Source organism: Hemiscyllium ocellatum, chromosome 12 (genome assembly GCF_020745735.1).
Source record: "Hemiscyllium ocellatum isolate sHemOce1 chromosome 12, sHemOce1.pat.X.cur, whole genome shotgun sequence".
In the NCBI taxonomy this organism is placed as follows: domain Eukaryota; kingdom Metazoa; phylum Chordata; class Chondrichthyes; order Orectolobiformes; family Hemiscylliidae; genus Hemiscyllium; species Hemiscyllium ocellatum.
Window position 1 is genome coordinate 33,774,750 of NC_083412.1, and position 17,191 is coordinate 33,791,940.

Consider the following 17,191-nt stretch of genomic DNA (forward strand, 5'->3'; position numbering starts at 1 on the left):
GATTAATAAGGGAGAGTTGGGAAATAACTAAAGAGCATCTACCGAATGGTACACATTATTTCACTGCGTGGAGGGAGTGAATTTTTAATGTGGTGATAGGGAGTTAATCAAGCCAGTTGTTTTGTCCTGGATTGTGTCAAGCTTCTTGAGTGTTGTTGAAGATGATTTTGTCCAAAAATGTGGAGTATTTCTATCATACTCCTGACTAGTGACTTGTAAATGGTGACTGACGTCAAGGAGTCAGGTGAGAGATTCATGGCAGCATTCATAGCCTCTGACCTAGGATTGTTCCCACACTATTTATACAGCTGGCCCAGTTGAGTTTCTGGTCAAAAGTAGCACACAGGACATTGGTAGTGGGGGATTTAGCGATAATAATGCCATTGAATGTCAATCAGAAATTATTTGTTTCTCTCTTGTTGGAGGTGGTCATTGTAGGTATTTGTATGGTGCAAGTGTTATGTGCCACTTCTCAGCCCAAGTCATGTGTTATTCAGAGCTTGTTGTTTATGGACAATGGACTGCTTCAGTATTCAATGAGTCATGAATGGTGGGAAACATTGTGTAATTGTCAGCAAATATCCCCCTTATGATGGAGGGAGGATAGAGCAGCTGAAGATGTTTGTCCCTGAGGAACTCCTGTAGTTATGTGCAAATACTGAGATGATTAGCCTCCAACAACCACAATTATCTTCCAATGTGCGAGACATGATGTCAATCAGTGGTGAGTTTTCCAGATAATTCTTATCGACCCCACTTTTGCTCAAGTTTCTTGACATGAACCTCGATCACCTGCTACTTTGATACAAAGTGCTGTCACTCTCATCTCAACTTAGGCATTCTGCTCTTTTGTTCATGTTTGGACCCAGGATGTAATGAGGTCAGCAGCTGATTGGCCCCGGTGGAAGCCAGACTGAGCATCAATGAGTAGGTTATTGCTGTGTAAATGCCATTTGGTTGTGTTGTCAACAATAGCTGCCTTGACTTTGCTGCTGATCTTGAGGTGATTATTGGGAAAGTATTCAGCTGCATTGGCTTTCACCTGTTTGTTATACCAAAGGCATGTCTGGGCAATTTTCCACATTGCTGGGTAAAGGCTTTTACTGTACATGCACTGGAAAAACTTGGCAAGCTTTGTGACAATTGGGACACTGTTGGAATGCTGTTATGGCCCATAGTTTTTGTGGTGTCCAGTACCTTTAGCCATTTCTTCATAACATGTGGCGTGAATGGATTGGCTAAAGACTAATGTTTTGCTGAGGTTGTTGGGTCGAATCGGAGATGGATCATTAATTTGGCCATTTAGATGAAAGCATCAGCCTTATCCTCTGCACTGATGTGCTGGGCTCCACCATCATTGTGCGTGGGCATATTTGTGGAACCTTTCCTTCTGGTTAGTTGCTTAATTGTCCACCACAATTCAGGACTGGATGTGACAGAACTGAAGAGCTTTTGTATGCTTCTTAGTTTGCGGTATCATTTAGCTCTGTCAGCCATATGCTTCTTCCATTATTTGACCTGCCAGTAGTGTAGGCTTGGTACTGTGCCTGGCATACTCTGCTGCACTCTTCATCGAACCAGAGTTGATCCCTTGGCTTTACATCCAGCATAGGATGATAAGAAATACGAGTGGTTAGACACCAACTGGTCCTTCAAGCCTACTGCAATGTTTAACAAGATTGTGGTTATCAGATTGTGTTCTTAACTACACTTTCCTGCTAATCTCAAAACCCTTGATTGTATCATCGATCAAAAATCAAGCTTGAACATATTGTCAATGGTTCTGCCTCCAATACTTCCTGTGGAAAAAAAAATTCCAAAGACACTCAGAGGAGAAATTTCTCCTGATCTCTGTCTCAGACACCTCTTTCTTTCAAACTGTGGTCTTCAGTTCTGATTTCTCATCATAAAACAAAACAAACATCTTTTCGGTATATCGCCTGTAAAGCCAACTCAGAAAAATCAGTAAAATCATCTCTCATTCATGTAAACTCCACTGAATACAGGTCTAATCCACGAACCTTTCCTCATAAAGCAACCCTTTCACCTCAACAACCCAATCAATCTTGTGAACCTTCTGAACTATTTGTAATATAAAATATCCTTCCTTAGTTGGTTACAACAGTGCATCTGTCTCATGAATTTGACAATAGAATATGCCATTGTTAAGAACTGCAAAATATTTCGTTACATCTTTCACTGTTTCTCTACAACACAATACAAATGTACAAATTAAGATCAAGAATAGACCATTCCGCCCCTTGTGCCTGCCCTGCCAATCTAAAAGATGAGTGTCGATCTGATTACTTTTTTCTTTTAACCTATAATTTGAGTCCACTTGAGCCAAACCTACCTACATATCCTTTCAACTGCCTAAATGTAAACAGTATGTGAAGTTCTATCACATTATGATTGCGCTTTCCCAGATAAGTTTAGGAAAGATCATTAATTAATCTTACCTCATGATATGTTTGAAGGTGTAAAATGAAACACTTCTTTATTTGTTCCAGCATATATTGTTATAAAATACTATCTCAAATACCTCTTCCTCCATGCTTCCTTTGCCAATTTTGATTTGTCTATTGAAAATGAGATTGAAGTTTTCTATGATTACTGCAGCACATTTCTTACAAGCTCCATTGTTTCCTGAATGTACAATATAGCTACTATTCAAGGGCCTATAAACAGCTCCTCTCAGTTGTTTAGTCAGAAGTTACACCAGGCTATAGGCCAGCAGGTTTATTTAAACTCACAAGCTTTCAGAGTGCTGCTCCTTCATTAGCGGAAGGTCTGATGAAAGAGTTTCGAAAGCTTGTGACTTTAAATGAACCTGTTGGACTATAACCTGGTGTCGTATGACTTTTAATTGTGTCAATCCCAGTCCAGCACCAGCACTTCCACATCTCAGTTATTTATTTTTGTCGCACCTGATTTCATTCTTTATTATTCGAGCTACCATATCACTTTTCATTTCATTTCCATGTCCTACTGAAGTGTCAGGTCCCAATGAATATTCAGTTATTAGCCTTAGTCAGTGTGTAATTATGCCATTGCTAGAGAATGAGGTTACAGATTGTAGTTGAACAAAGTTCTGTTACTGCTGATGGCCCATAATGACTCATGGATGCTCATTTTTGATCTGCTATGTTTATTCTGAATCTATCTCATTTTGCACAGTAGTATTGCCACTGAGCACAGTGTAGTGCATTCACACTGGAAAGAGATAGTTTCATCTCCACAGAGATTATGAGGCAATCATTCCTACCAATACTGTTATGGGTTTCTACATTTCCTACAGTGAGGATAAGGTCTGCTAATGTTTTCCTCTTGTTATTTTCATTACCACCTACTGCAGACCCAATTTATCCTTCAGGATTCAGCTATTGTGGTCAGTGGTGTTCCTACTGGGCTACTGTTAGTCACAGACATTAACTCCCCCACCTACAACACCTGCTGTTTCCTTGCCACCCTTGGTGCTTCTTTCAAGTGATTTTCAACATGGAGACCCATTGATGATAATCATCAGGAGGTCCCTTTCTCCACGATGGTCTGATGCTGGGGTCTGGGTCCAATGTTGAGGACTCCCAGCACAGCCTCTCCCTGAGAATAATCTACTATACAGTTACTTCTGGTGGGTCTGTACAATGGCAGATTCTGAAACGCTGTCTTTAAGAAATGATTCTGTGAGAATGACTGTGTCAGGTTGTTGCTGGTCCATGAAACAACTATCCCAATTTTGACAGAAAACCCTGGATTTTAGCAAGGAGGACTTTGCAGGGTTGCCAGGGCTGTGTTTGCCATAGTTATTGCTGGTGTCTAGGCCAATGCCAGGTGGTCTGTCAGGTTAAACTCATCTTCAACTTTTCTATTGGGATTTAGTACCAATAGTGGTGGTTTGCTTGGGCATTTCACTGGTATTTAAATACATTGCTGTGGGTCTGGAGTCAGATCTAAGTCAAATGTGATAAGGGAAACTGATTTTCTTCCTTGGAGGATTGTAATCAATCCTACTGGTTTTTACAAAAATTAATGATAGCATAATGAGCACCATAACTGAAACTAGTTTTCAGTTACACAGTTTGTTTTCCTTCCTTCATTCATTCAGGGATGTTGGCGACACATTTGAGGCCCATCTTGAATTGACCTTGAGAGCAATTAAGCAAATAAAGTGATCTAGAAAAGGAGCAAGAGTGACATGAGGATAATCATTTTCACAGTTAGGGTAGTTAGGGTTTGGAAATGCACTCCTGAGACGTGTAATGAAGGCAGGGTTCAATTGGGGCAGCAGATGATTATTTGGATAAATATAATGTGTAAGGGTATGAGGAAAAACAGGAAATGGGGACTAGGTAATGATGCCCATTTAATGAACTGGTGCAAACATGATGGGCTGACTGGCCTCCTTCTGCACTGGAATACTTCAGTGATTCTGCGAAGAGTCAATCATATTGCTTTGGATAAGGAGTCACATGTAAGCAAGGAATACAGATGTCCTCCCCTAAAGGACCACAGTGAATAAACAGGCTTTTACAATAATTGGCAATAGTTTCGCTGTCACCATTACTACAAATAACTTTACACCTCAGATTTACTAATCACATTTAAATTCCACCAATTGCTGTAGTATTTTAATTAATGTCCCCAGAGCATTAATCTGGATTACTACCCCAATGATGATATGACTGTACTGTCTCCCTCTTCATTCTGAAGCTCTTTGCATCCATGAGGAAAGTCTGAGGCTGACTGCTGGGAAATAAGGCTATGCCTTGCAACCATTGAGCATGGCCATTTCCGTAACATGCGTTCTAGGCTGAGTCATGATTCAATGAGGACATTATCAAAGCCAAATCCACTTCTACAGCCAGTATCACATTATGTGTGGATATTGTATGTACCAGTTAATGGTTGTTAAAGTCTTTTCAGAAGCATGAATTATTATCTTTGCATTGACTATTACATTGACAACTGTGACCAGCACAATCACGGAAAGCTAACAATGGATCACACTTGGGATTCCAAGAGACAATTTTTTTCCATAATGGCAAGCTAAGGCCAAAGGACTTTATTCCATTCCAGTACGAACACATATCACTGGCAGTATTCCTGGTGTAATGGGAGGCAAATATCCCTCACACTTCATTTCAATGTTTCCCTAGAATATTTGCTGTAACTGAAATCCTGCAGGGCAAGTGGCCAATAATGCTCATTTCCCTCGAAGTATAATACACTGATCCTAGTTTATAGAATGATACCCAACCCACAGATTTGGTTGAGTACTGTGTGTGTTAATTAAGTTCCAATTGGAACGTTACTTTACTTTAGTGCAATTTGAAGCTTTAGGTTCCAGCTCTTTTAAAGTTATGAGTTCCCGCAACAAGCTGGTTTCCTGGTATCCTCCCTTGACTCCATACAGCTGAAAGTTGGCTGAAGGTTTCATGAGTATCAACTTAACATTGATTGCAAATCCTGCCATATCGATAGCAAAAGGTCTATTTGGGTCAAAAACAGTTTTCCAACCGATGACTTTTCCTGCATTGTTCACTTTGGGAGACTCGTATAGCAGTCCACCAACGAAAGCTACAGGCCATACTGAAACCTTTTTTGTGAATCGCATCTGAAAAATAAAAACAGCCAGGTGAATTATATAAACTTTGCAATGGGTGTTTGCCTGGGCTGTGTGTCTTAATTAGAATTGATAAGATTTTAATGCCTGCAAATGTAACATTAAAAGGAATTAATTGAATCCACAGTTGATTGCTTATCAGATCTATTAACTTAGCAACACAGTACTGACAATCTCAAAGTGTATCTATTGCTGAGGTTTATGGCTATTTAGATATTTCCTGACTATTTCAAATCTTCCACTTATTCAAAAATTGTTTGGTGTGCTCTGTAACATCTGGGTCTCAAAAATACTGATTTCTGGTTGTCAATTCTGTCCAGACTTGACCCAATTCTAGCATTTAGTGTCACTGTCAATAAGTAGCATCAAAACAATCAAATTATGTTTGCTTTATTTTCTCCAATTTCTTTCCCTGGAATTCACCCTCTGATGCATGCTATCTACATTAATGGTAATAATTGAGTTGGATTAATATAGCTACAATAATATAGCTACAATTTAATACTCAATCCCCAGAGATAAAATTTAAGGCATGCTACAGAATTCCTCCCCTTTACCTACAAACTAACATTAATGAAATGTTTACTTCAGGCACCCAAATACCAGCAATTCTAGGGATTTATGTTCAATGGAAAAGTGTGGTGCTGGAAAAGCACAGCAGGTCAGGCAGCATCCAAGGAGCAGGAGAATCAATGTTTCAGGCATAAACCCTTCATCAGGAATGTGGGGGTTGGAGGGAAGGGGAGATAGGGATGAGAGGGTAGGGTAGGGCTGCGGTGAAGGTAGCTGTGAAGACGATAGACCAATAAGGTGGTGGGTGATGGTGACAGGTTGGAGGGGAGGGTGGAGTGGATAGGTGGGAAGGAAGATGGACAGGTGGGACAGTTCAAGAGGGTGGTGCTGAGTTGGAAGGTTGGATCTGGAAGATGAGGAAACTGGTGAAGTTGACGTTGATGCTGTGTGGTTGGAGGGTGCCAAGGCAGAAGATGAGGTGTTCTTCTTCCAGGCATCAGGTGGGTTGGATTTGGTGGTGGAGGAGGCCCAGGACTTGCATATCCTTGGGGAAGTAGGAGGGGGAGTTGAAATGGTTGGCCACAGGGCATTAGGGATGTTTGGTCCTGTCTCCCTAATGTAGAGAAGACAACATCGAGAGCAAGGGACACAGAAGATGAGGTGTTTGGATGTGTAGGAAAATCTCTGCCGGATGTGAAAGGATCATTTGGGGCCTCGGATAGAGGTGAGGGAGGAGGTGTGAGTTCATCCTTCTATTGAGTTAAGGACTTCCATTCTACCTTCTTTTTAATACAGTAGTTTGTAACCTAACCCTGCAGTAAATGTTTAATTGATATTAGTTACTTTTTAATTAGCAAATTTTCAACACAACCAACTTTACTAGTTTTACTAACAGCAATAAACTACCAGTACTTGTTAAATGTTCATTATGGCAACATGCAATCTATAACAAATATTATTTATCCAGTGACTGTGATAAAGGCTATAAAATAATAGATCACTGCAGAGCATAACAATCATATGCTTATGTTTTGATACAAGGCTTGTCATGGAGACAAAGGGAGCACCTCCTCAAAGAGTTCCAAACTGTAAGTGTTGTCATCATCAGCAAAGTAAACCACGCCCTCTGATGATTCATTAGGGTTCAATTTGTCTCTCAACCAACGCAGACCCAAATTTCTTTGCAGAGTGCCCCTTGGCGTGCGAGAAGATGATTTACTGAGGCCCATCTTAACACTTTTTGGGCTTTGGATGTTCAGGTGGGTGAAGTTCAGTCCACTCTTTTCCAGCAGCAGTGCTACTAAACCGGTCCTGCGGGGAGAGTCCTCAACAACGATCCAGTGCAGGTTCTGTACATGGAGGAAAGTGTTAGCTAGCCTGGTCAGCTCTGCTTTCTGAACTGGTCTCGTATAGGTCGGTGTTATGACGTGGATGGTTGGTAAGGACTGAGACCACTGGGGAGGTCTGATGTATATGTATTCCAGTTTGATGATCTGCTGAGTAAGCATTGCTTCCTGGTGGACACAGACACTTTGTTCCTCTTTGTTTTGAGAGCTGTTGGTGAGTATCCTTTTAGTTCCATTGTCAGGCTCCTCTGTAAAGAAAGCGATTAGAGATATTCAAGTTAATTGCAGAAGCCTTGTGTCTTTCAGTAAACAGCACCTTTCATAGAAAAGCAAAAATTGTGAATACAGGAGCTCAGAAAGGAAACAACAGTGGTGGAAACAGTAGGTTAGATCACATCTGTAGAGGGAAACAGACCCAATGTTTCAGGTTGAGATGACCTTTCATCATAAAGATAGAAGATTAATCAACTTGGGGTTGGTGGAAGGAAGGATGCAGAGATCCGGAAAAACAACAGAGAAGGTGTGTGATCGAGGGTAAAAGAGGAGAGATTAACTGACAAAGGATTGCACAGTACAAATGCCAGAGAGGGTAATTGTTTATAGCATTATTATTGGAATATCTTCCAACAGTATGAGTTTAAAAAAGAGACTAAGGGAACTAATCTGTCTCAAGACAAGAGAATGCTGGAGAAACTCAGCAGGTCTGGCAGTATCCATGAAGGGAGAGACAGTTAACATTTCAAGTTCAGTATGCCTCTTCTGCAGAACGTTTTGAAGTATTCGCCCTTTCTCTTCATAGATACTGCCAGACCTACTGAAGCCTGTCAGCACTTCCTGTTTCCATTTCAGATCTCCAACATCAGCAGCATTTACTTTTTTTATAGAAATTACCAAACTAGATTCAGTTATGACCCGATATATTGACTACGTCCAATTTGATCTGAACAGTGACAAATCAGAAATATATAGCCGCAAACCTATATATATCAGCCCTGCAACATAGAGATAATGCCAAACCAATTCTAAGATACGATCAGATAAAGACTAACAGAGATCTTACCAAATTAAAGATCAAACAGGAAAAACCTGATAAATTTGGAACATTATCAGATTGGAATAATACTGAATCAGATGTAGAAGGGGGATTCTTATGATCTTGCTCTTTATAAACTGCTAGGACATGAGGCAGTCCCTTTCCTGATGGTCTCTGAGTAATGCTACCTGTGCGAATTTCCCAGAGACAGCCAAATGGGAGGTTGCCTCTGCAAGTTCCGATCAATGTGGAAGAATTGGTGGCACTGGGGCTGCCTTAACCCCGCAATGGTGAGAGCTGCATTGAGACAGGTGGGTGCAGTTGATGCAGGAGGGAGACTCAAGGTGGAATCATACACTGCAGATGTGGAAACAAATCAATAACAATAAGCAAAGGCAGCTACCAAGTCAACATTATGGAGGGGAAACCTTATTGAGACTTAGTGGGTTCTACAAATGAGACCTCAATGGTGTGCTGGTTTACCACTCTAGTGATCCAGGGATTTGGCCTCAGATAAGATCCCAGCAACATCCCAAATCTGAGTCAATGTGACTCTTTAATTGCCACCCATTTGTGACCCACTGCTGCTGAATCTAGTATGCCCAGTCTCTGGCAAGATCCCTTGAAGGTAAGCTAGCATGAAGTAACTGACCCAACTACCTACTTTACCAGTTGGTGTCCTCTCTTTGAACCTGCTTCAAGAAGATTCTATCCAGACAGAGCCAAACATGCTATGGGGAATAGCAACCAGATATAAATGTTACCAAGCCTGATTTATAGGATGGGATGAAATGTCCAGCTTGAAGGTAAATTTAAGATTAACACTGGGGAGTGGAAGGTGCTGATCAGTTGGTGAGAACATAGAGAGTGAACATCCTGCTGCTTTCACATCTTCGATGCTCTCTGATTTCCCAAAGACAATGGTAACAACCAGCAGTTGTCCAGTCCCAACCTGTGGAAAAGCTGTGGGCGTAAACGCTGATGGGTTAGCCAGTCACCTGGCAAGGGGTCCTTTTTATGTAAACAAAAACATTACTCATAGGACACGGGCAGTGCTGGCTGGCCAGCATTTATTGTCCGTCTCTAGTTGCCCTTGAGGAGGTGAGGGTGAGCTGCCTTGAACTACTGCAGTCCACTTGGTGTAGGTTGACTCACTTTGCCCTAAGGGAGGGAATTCAAGGATTTTGACCAAGGGCAGTTAAGAAACAATGATATATGTCCAAGTCAGAATGCTGAGTGGCTTCCCGTGTACCAGCTGCCCTTGACTTTCCAGATGGAAGTAGTCTTGGGTTTGGAAGGTGCTGTCTGAAGACCTTTGCGGGATTTCTACAATGCATTTTGCAAGTAGTACACATTGCTATCCTGAGCATCGGTGGTGGAGGGAGTGAATATTTGTAGATGTGGTGCTAGTCAAGCGGTCTGCTTTGTCCTGGATGGTGTCAAGCTTATTTTGTGTTGTTGTGGCTGCACCCATCCAGGCAAATGGGGAGTATTCTATCACACTCCTGACTTGTGCCTTGTAGATGACAGACAGATTTTGGGAGTCAGGAGTTGAGTTAATTGCTGTAGTATTCCTAACTTCTGATCTGCTCTTGTATTTGTATGGCAAGTCCAACTGAGTTTCTGGTCAATGGTAACCCCTAGGATGTTGATAGTGAGGCATTCGGTGATGGTAACACCATTGAATGTCAAGGCACACTGATTAGATTGTCTCTTATGGGAGATAGCCATTGCCTAGCACTTGTATGATGTGAATGTTACTTGTCACTTGTCAGCCCAAACCCCAATATTGTCAAGATCTTGTTGCATTTAAACATGGACAGCTTCAGTGTTTGAGGAGTTGCAAATGCACAACTTTTCAGCACCAGACATCGATGAATATCTTCACTTCTGACCTGATGATGAAGAGAAGATCATTGATGAACCAGCTGAAGATGATAGGGCCTACAATACTACCCTGAGGAACTCCTGTAGAGATGTTCAGGAGCTGTGATGACTGACCTCCAATAACCACAACCATCTTCCTATGTGCCAGGTATGAGTCCAATCAGTGGAGAGTTTGCCCTCTGAGGTCCATTGATTCCAGTTTTACTCAGGCTCCTTAATGCCACACTCTGTTGAATACGATCTTGATTTCAAGGGGCTGTCACTGTCACCTCACCTCTGAAATCCAGCTCTTTTCTCCATGTTTAAACCAAGGCTGTAATGAGGTCAGGAGCTGGGTGGCCCTGGCAGAACCCAAACGGTGTGTTACTGAACAGATTATTGCTGAGCAGGTGCTGCTTGATAGCACTGTTGATGACACCTTCCATCACTTTACTGATGATTGGGAGGAGACAGATGGGGTGATAATTGGTTGGGTTGGATTTGTCTTGCTTTTCAGGTACAGGATTTACCTGAGCAGTTTTCCATATTGCTAGGTAGATGTCAGTATTATAACTGTACTGGAAGAGCATGGCTAGGGGAGTGGCAAGTTTTGGAGCACAGGTCTTCAGTAATATTGCTGGAATGTTGTCAGGGCCCTTAGCCTTTGCAGTATTCAGTGCATCCAACTGCTTCTTGATATCACAGAAGGTGAATTGAATTGGCTGAAGGTATCTGTAGGTTCACGAGATCAATTCCTGGAAGATTATGAAAGGATTGGACACTCTGGCAGCAAGAAACATGTTTCCGCTGATGGGTGAGTGCCGAACCAGAGGACACAGCTTAAAAATACGGGGTAGACCATTTAGGACAGACCTGAGGCGAAACTTCTTCACCCAGAGAGTGGTGGCTGTGTGGAATGCTCTGCCCCAGAGGGCAGTGGAGGCCCAGTCTCTGGATTCATTTAAGAAAGAGTTGGATAGAGCTCTCAAAGATAGTGGAACCAAGGGTTATGGAGATAAGGCAGGAAGCAGATACTGATTAGGAATGATCAGCCATGATCACATTGAATGGTGGTGCAGGCTTGAAGGGCTGAATGGCCTACTCCTGCACCTATTGTCTATTGTCTATTGTCTGTAATGCTGGGGACCACTGGAGGAGGCTGAGATAGATCATCCACTTGGCATTTCTGGCTGAAAATTGTTGCAAATGCTTCAGCCTTATCTTTTACACTGATGTGTTAGGACTTTTCATTAGTTAGAACGAGGAGGCTTCCTCTCTAGCAAGTTATTTAATTGTCCACCACCATTCACAATTGGATGTGGAAGAACTGCAGAGCTAGAATCTGGTTCCTCTTGGAATCATTTAGCTCTGGGGCTCCCAGTTACAGCTTAGGCAGTTTGACATGCAAGTAATCCTGTTTGGTAGCCTCACCGGGTTGCCACCTCATTATTAGGTTGCCCATGGCTGAAGATCTCCATGTGGTCTAAATACCAATCCGTCCTTCTCTGCCTGGCCCCAATTATCCCAAGTTACCTTATTCCTCATGCTCCCCTCACTGCATGGGCTACATTGCAGTACCAGTACTGGCCACTAGCCGTGGTGGCATCGACCGGCAGCAATTGGTGAGAGGCCAAAAGATCTTACATAGGATGAGGCAGATATCATGCTGTGATACCATATCAGGATAGTGAGGGTGTAATTCCCCTCAGAGGAGCCTAAATGTCTGACCGCAGGAAGAAGGACACCCCCCCCCTACTATAATTGTTAAATTTTGTCCATTGCTTTTGCCAGATCAGTTAAACATGATATGACACCACATAACGGTAGGAAGAAACGGACACAGATTATGACACATTAGATACAAATATCCTGTAGAATGATTATAGTACAGATAAAGATCTTCCAGTCTTTATCTTCATGTTGCTTCTTTGGAAGAGCATTTCAGCTAGTCCCACTCCCAGCATTTATCCATGGGCCTGTCAAATCCTTTGAATCAGGTAATGATCAAATTCTCTTTATGAGCCATAATTGAATTTGCCATTACCTCACTCTCGCAGCGTGTTCCGTGTCCTAACTACTCACTGAATGTGAAGTGATATCTGCCTTTGGCTCTGTTACCATGTATCATTTAGGCCAAGTACCAGACAATGTTCAAGAGGGAAGCTTACCATCGTTCTGAACTTTCCATCACTGATTTCCTCCCTATAAATATCTGACAAGTTAGCATTGACCAGAAACAGAACAGGATCAGCTATATAACTACTGTGGCTACAAGATCAAGTAGGAAAAGAAACAGAAAACAGTGTTGCACAGGATCAGTGCAGCATTTCCTGTTATGCAAAATATATGTTAAATTTACAGCTGGCATAAAATCAGGATTTATAGTTGACAAAGAGAAAAGAAAGTCGAGAGTGGGGTGCTGGAAAAGCACAGCAGGTCAGGTAGCATCCGAGGAGCATTATCCTTAGGATGCTGCCTGACCTGTTATGCTTTTCCAGCACCACACTCTGGACTCTGATCGCCAGCATCTGCAGTCCTCATTTTCTCCAAAGAGAAAAAAACAATACAAAAAAAGCAGACTGGGCAATCAAGTGGCAAATGAATTTTAAGAGATAAATGCGGAGTGGTTTCACTTTGGTAGGGAAAACAGACACTTTGTACTCAGAAAAGAAAAAGCTTAACAAGAGCACAGAAAGCTACAGGCCATTAAAAGCAGCATCCGAGGATGGCAAAGCAATTGCAAATGTTAACAAGCTAGCATTTATTTCTTGGTATATTCAGTTCACAAGTAATGAAGATATGTTAAAATTGAACAGGATCTTGGTCCGTTCCCTCAGGTTAGAGCAAGGTTCCAGCCTCCACCTTTATGAAAGGAAACAGAACAGAATCGAATATCTTCATGATTGCGTACTTACTTATGGTTCAGGGCTAGACATGAAATGTAGCACAAACCTGTCCTCCAATCCAAATGACAACTTCAATCTTACAATCAGCATAAAGTCATGTACCAGCCTACTTGAAGAAAAAGTAGAAAATGTGTTGCTAGAAAAGCACAGCAGGTCAGGCAGCCAAGGAGCAGGAGAATCGACGTTTTGGGCATGAGCACTTCTTCAGGAATGATGAAAGTGTGCCCAGCAGGCTAAGATAAAAGGTAGGGAGGAGGGACTTGGGGGAGGGGCGTTGGAAATGTGATAGATGGAAGGAGGTCAAGGTGAGGGTGATAGGCCGGAGTGGGGGTGGGGGCGGAGAGGTCAGGAAGAAGATTGCAGGTTAGGAAGGTGGTGCTGAGTTCGAGGGTTGGGACTGAGACAAGGTGGGGGGAGGGGAAATGAGGAAAGCCCTATCTTGAGACCCTGGTTTCAGTCCATGACCAGAACCTGTCATCATTGTTCTTGAAATGAAGATGAGTAAATCTGCTTATCAAACTGAGAGTCTAAAGTGGAATAGACATGACCAATCTTTTCTATGCACGCAGGATTTGGATGATGTAGCAGCACCATGCCAGTTTCACTTGAGCTGCCCTCGGAAGCTCCTAAAGGCACAACAAAATATTACACATTATGGTATTCATTGAAGGTGACAGGATAACCATTCACACCATAATGAGGCAGACACAACTGTGTCGCACTGCTCATGTAGCCAAAATGCTTGACACTCACTGACCAACGTTTTATGGAGAGTGTGAGTCTTGAGTGTTCTCTCAGGGCAGTTAAAGGAAGTACCACAAGCAGAATTTGATTGCTTCCTTTCGGAGTTCTGATATTGACTTGCCTCCTGGGTGAAACTCCTTAGAGTTGCTACACATTTCTCAATCAAACAAACTTCTTCGGAAACAAATACGTATCAAATAAAAGTGAAAGCAAAGCAAAGCCTGGGCAAGCAATTTGTCCAAGATCAAATGTCTGCAAATTCCTGCCTTATTTCCAGCAGAACATTCTGGGCAAAGGTCAGCCTCAGCTCACCGAGAAACGACCAAACACCCTGATCATGAGCATTAACACTTCCACCTCAAAGGTCAAAGAAGAGAGGAACAAAAGTGCACAGAAAAGCAGGAGAAAATGTCAAGACATTTGCAGGGATGTGAGCGGAACCTAGAGTTTACAGACCTCAGGGTAGTTTGAACAGATTGGGTTTTTATTTAGAAAGAAGACTTAAAGGTGGTTTATTGAGGTCTTTAAAAAACTGAATGGGTTGGCTGAGGTAGATGTGGTGAGAATGTTTCAGCGTGCATAGAATCCAAAACTTAGTATGCATCGTCACTTAGAAGGAAACAAAGTGACATTTCTTTGCACAGAGAGTGGTTAGAATGTGAAACTATTTGTCTCAGGAAGTCGTTGAGGTGAATATCTTAGATCGGTTCAAAAAGACAAATGCATAAAATATTTCTAACAGGTACGTTGAAAGGCTAAGATGAGATAACTGGAACAGGAGTTAAAGGTAAAGTTGTCATGGTCCCAGAGGACTGCTCACATTACAAAGAAACAACTGGTCCAAGTTTAACCTGAGGGTCACCATACCCCAGGTGAGGGGAGAGATTGAGAAGGAGAGTCCTTCAGAGTAACCTCAGCTGGTGCAGGAACAGAACCCATGCTATTGGCATCAATCTGCATCACAAACCAGCTGTCCAGCCAACTAAGCTATTTGATACCTGATCAAAGAAATGCTTGTGCCTGGTTTCGAAGCAGGGGCCCTTTCATTTGTTAAGTGAATGTCATAACCACTATATTTCAGAAATGGAACACCAAAATGGGAGGAGACTCATATGTAATGTAAACACCAGCACTGACAAGTTGGACTAAAAGGCTTACGTGTAGATTTCATATAGAACACAGAACATAGAACATAGAAAAATACAGCGCAGTACAGGCTCTTCGGCCCTCGATGTTGCGCCGACCAAAGCCTACCTAACCTACACTAGCCCAATAACCTTCATATGCTTATCCAATGCCCGCTTAAATGACCATAAAGAGGGAGAGTCCACCACTGCTACTGGCAGGGCATTCCATGAACTCACAACCCGCTGAGTAAAGAATCTACCCCTAACATCTGTCCTATACCTACCACCCCTTAATTTAAAGCTGTGTCCCCTAGTAACAGCTGACTCTATTAGCAGAAAAAGGTTCTCACTGTCAACCCTATCTAAACCCCTAATCATCTTGTACACCTCTATCAAATCTCCCCTAAACCTTCTTTTCTCCAATGAGAACAGCCCCAAGTGCCTCAGCCTTTCCTCATACGATCTTCCTACCATGCCAGGCAACATCCTGGTAAACCTCCTCAGCACTCGTTCCAATGCCTCCACGTCCTTCCTATAGTATGGTGACCAAAACTGCACACAATACTCCAGATGAGGCCGCACCAGAGTCTTATACAACTGCAACATGACCTCAGGACTCCGGAACTCAATTCCTCTACCAATAAAGCCCAGTACGCCATATGCCTTCTTCACAGCACTATTTATCTGGGTGGCAACTTTCAGAGATCTGTGTACATGGACACCAAGATCCCTCTGCTCATCCACACTACCAAGTAGCCTACCATTAGCCCTGTAATCCATCTTCTTGTTACTCCTACCAAAGTGAATGACTTCACACTTAGCTACATTGAACTCCATTTGCCACCTTTCTGCCCAGCTCTGCAACTTATCTATATCTCGCTGTAACCTGCCACATCCTTCTTCACTGTCCACAACTCCACTGACTTTCGTGTCATCCGCAAACTTGCTCACCCAGCTTTCAAGCCCCTCCTCTAGGTCATTTATAAAAATGACAAACAGCAATGGTCCCAAAACAGATCCTTGTGGAACACCGCTAGTAACTGCACTCCAAGATGAACCTATACCATCAACTACTACCCTCTGTCTCCTTCCAGCCAGCCAATTCCTAATCCAAACCTCTAAGGCACCCTCAATGCCATACCTCCGTAGTTTTTGCATTAGCCTACCATGGGGTACCTTATCGAACGCCTTGCTAAAATCCATATACACCACATCTACTGCTTTACCCTCGTCCACTTCCTTGGTCACCTTCTCAAAGAACTCAATAAGGTTTGTGAGGCACGACCTGCCCTTCACAAAACCATGCTGACTATCCTTGATCACATTATTCCTATCCAGATGTTCATAAATCCTATCCCTTACAATTCTCTCTAAGACTTTGCCCACAACAGAAGTGAGACTCACTGGCCTATAGTTACTCGGGCTATCTTTACTCCCCTTCTTGAACAAGGGGACCACATTCGCTATCCTCCAGTCTTCTGGCACTATTCCCGTAGACAATGACGACATAAAAATCAAGGCCAATGGCTCCGCTATCTCCTCCCTAGCTTGCCAGAGGATCCTAGGATAAATGCCATCAGGCCCAGGGGACTTATCTATTTTCATTCTTTCCAGTATTCCCCAGACCTCTTCCCTACATACCTCAAGGTCATCCATTCTCATCACTTGTAACTCAATATTCACATCAGCAACAGTGTCCTGTTCCTGAGTGAATACTGACGAAAAGTACTGATTTAATGTCTCTCCAATCTCCTCCGCCTCCACGCACAACTTCCCACTACTATCCTTGACTGGACCGATACCTACCCTAGTCATCCTTTTATTCCTGACATACCTATAGAAAGCCTTTGGGTTTTCCCTAATCCTACCAACTAAGGACTTTTCATGTCCCCTTCTATCTGCTCTTAGCTCTCTCTTTAGATCCTTCCTGGCTACCTTATAACTCTCAATCGCCCCAACTGAACCTTCACGCCTCATCTTTACATAGGCCGCCCTCTTCCCTTTCACAAGGGATTCCAATTCCTTATTAAACC

At 42.6% G+C, this 17,191-nt stretch overlaps 1 protein-coding gene across 1 annotated transcript in view; it reads right to left on the minus strand.

Moving 5' to 3' along the window:
- Positions 1-17,191, minus strand: part of LOC132820719 (galactosylgalactosylxylosylprotein 3-beta-glucuronosyltransferase 1-like) — a 116,137-nt gene that overhangs the window by 27,198 nt on the left and 71,748 nt on the right. The window contains exons 4-5 of the mRNA XM_060832984.1: positions 7,204-7,730; positions 5,318-5,614 (exon numbers count right to left, since the gene is read on the minus strand). Of these exons, the coding sequence (XP_060688967.1) occupies positions 5,318-5,614; positions 7,204-7,730 (824 nt within the window). The remainder of the gene's footprint in view (positions 1-5,317; positions 5,615-7,203; positions 7,731-17,191) is intronic.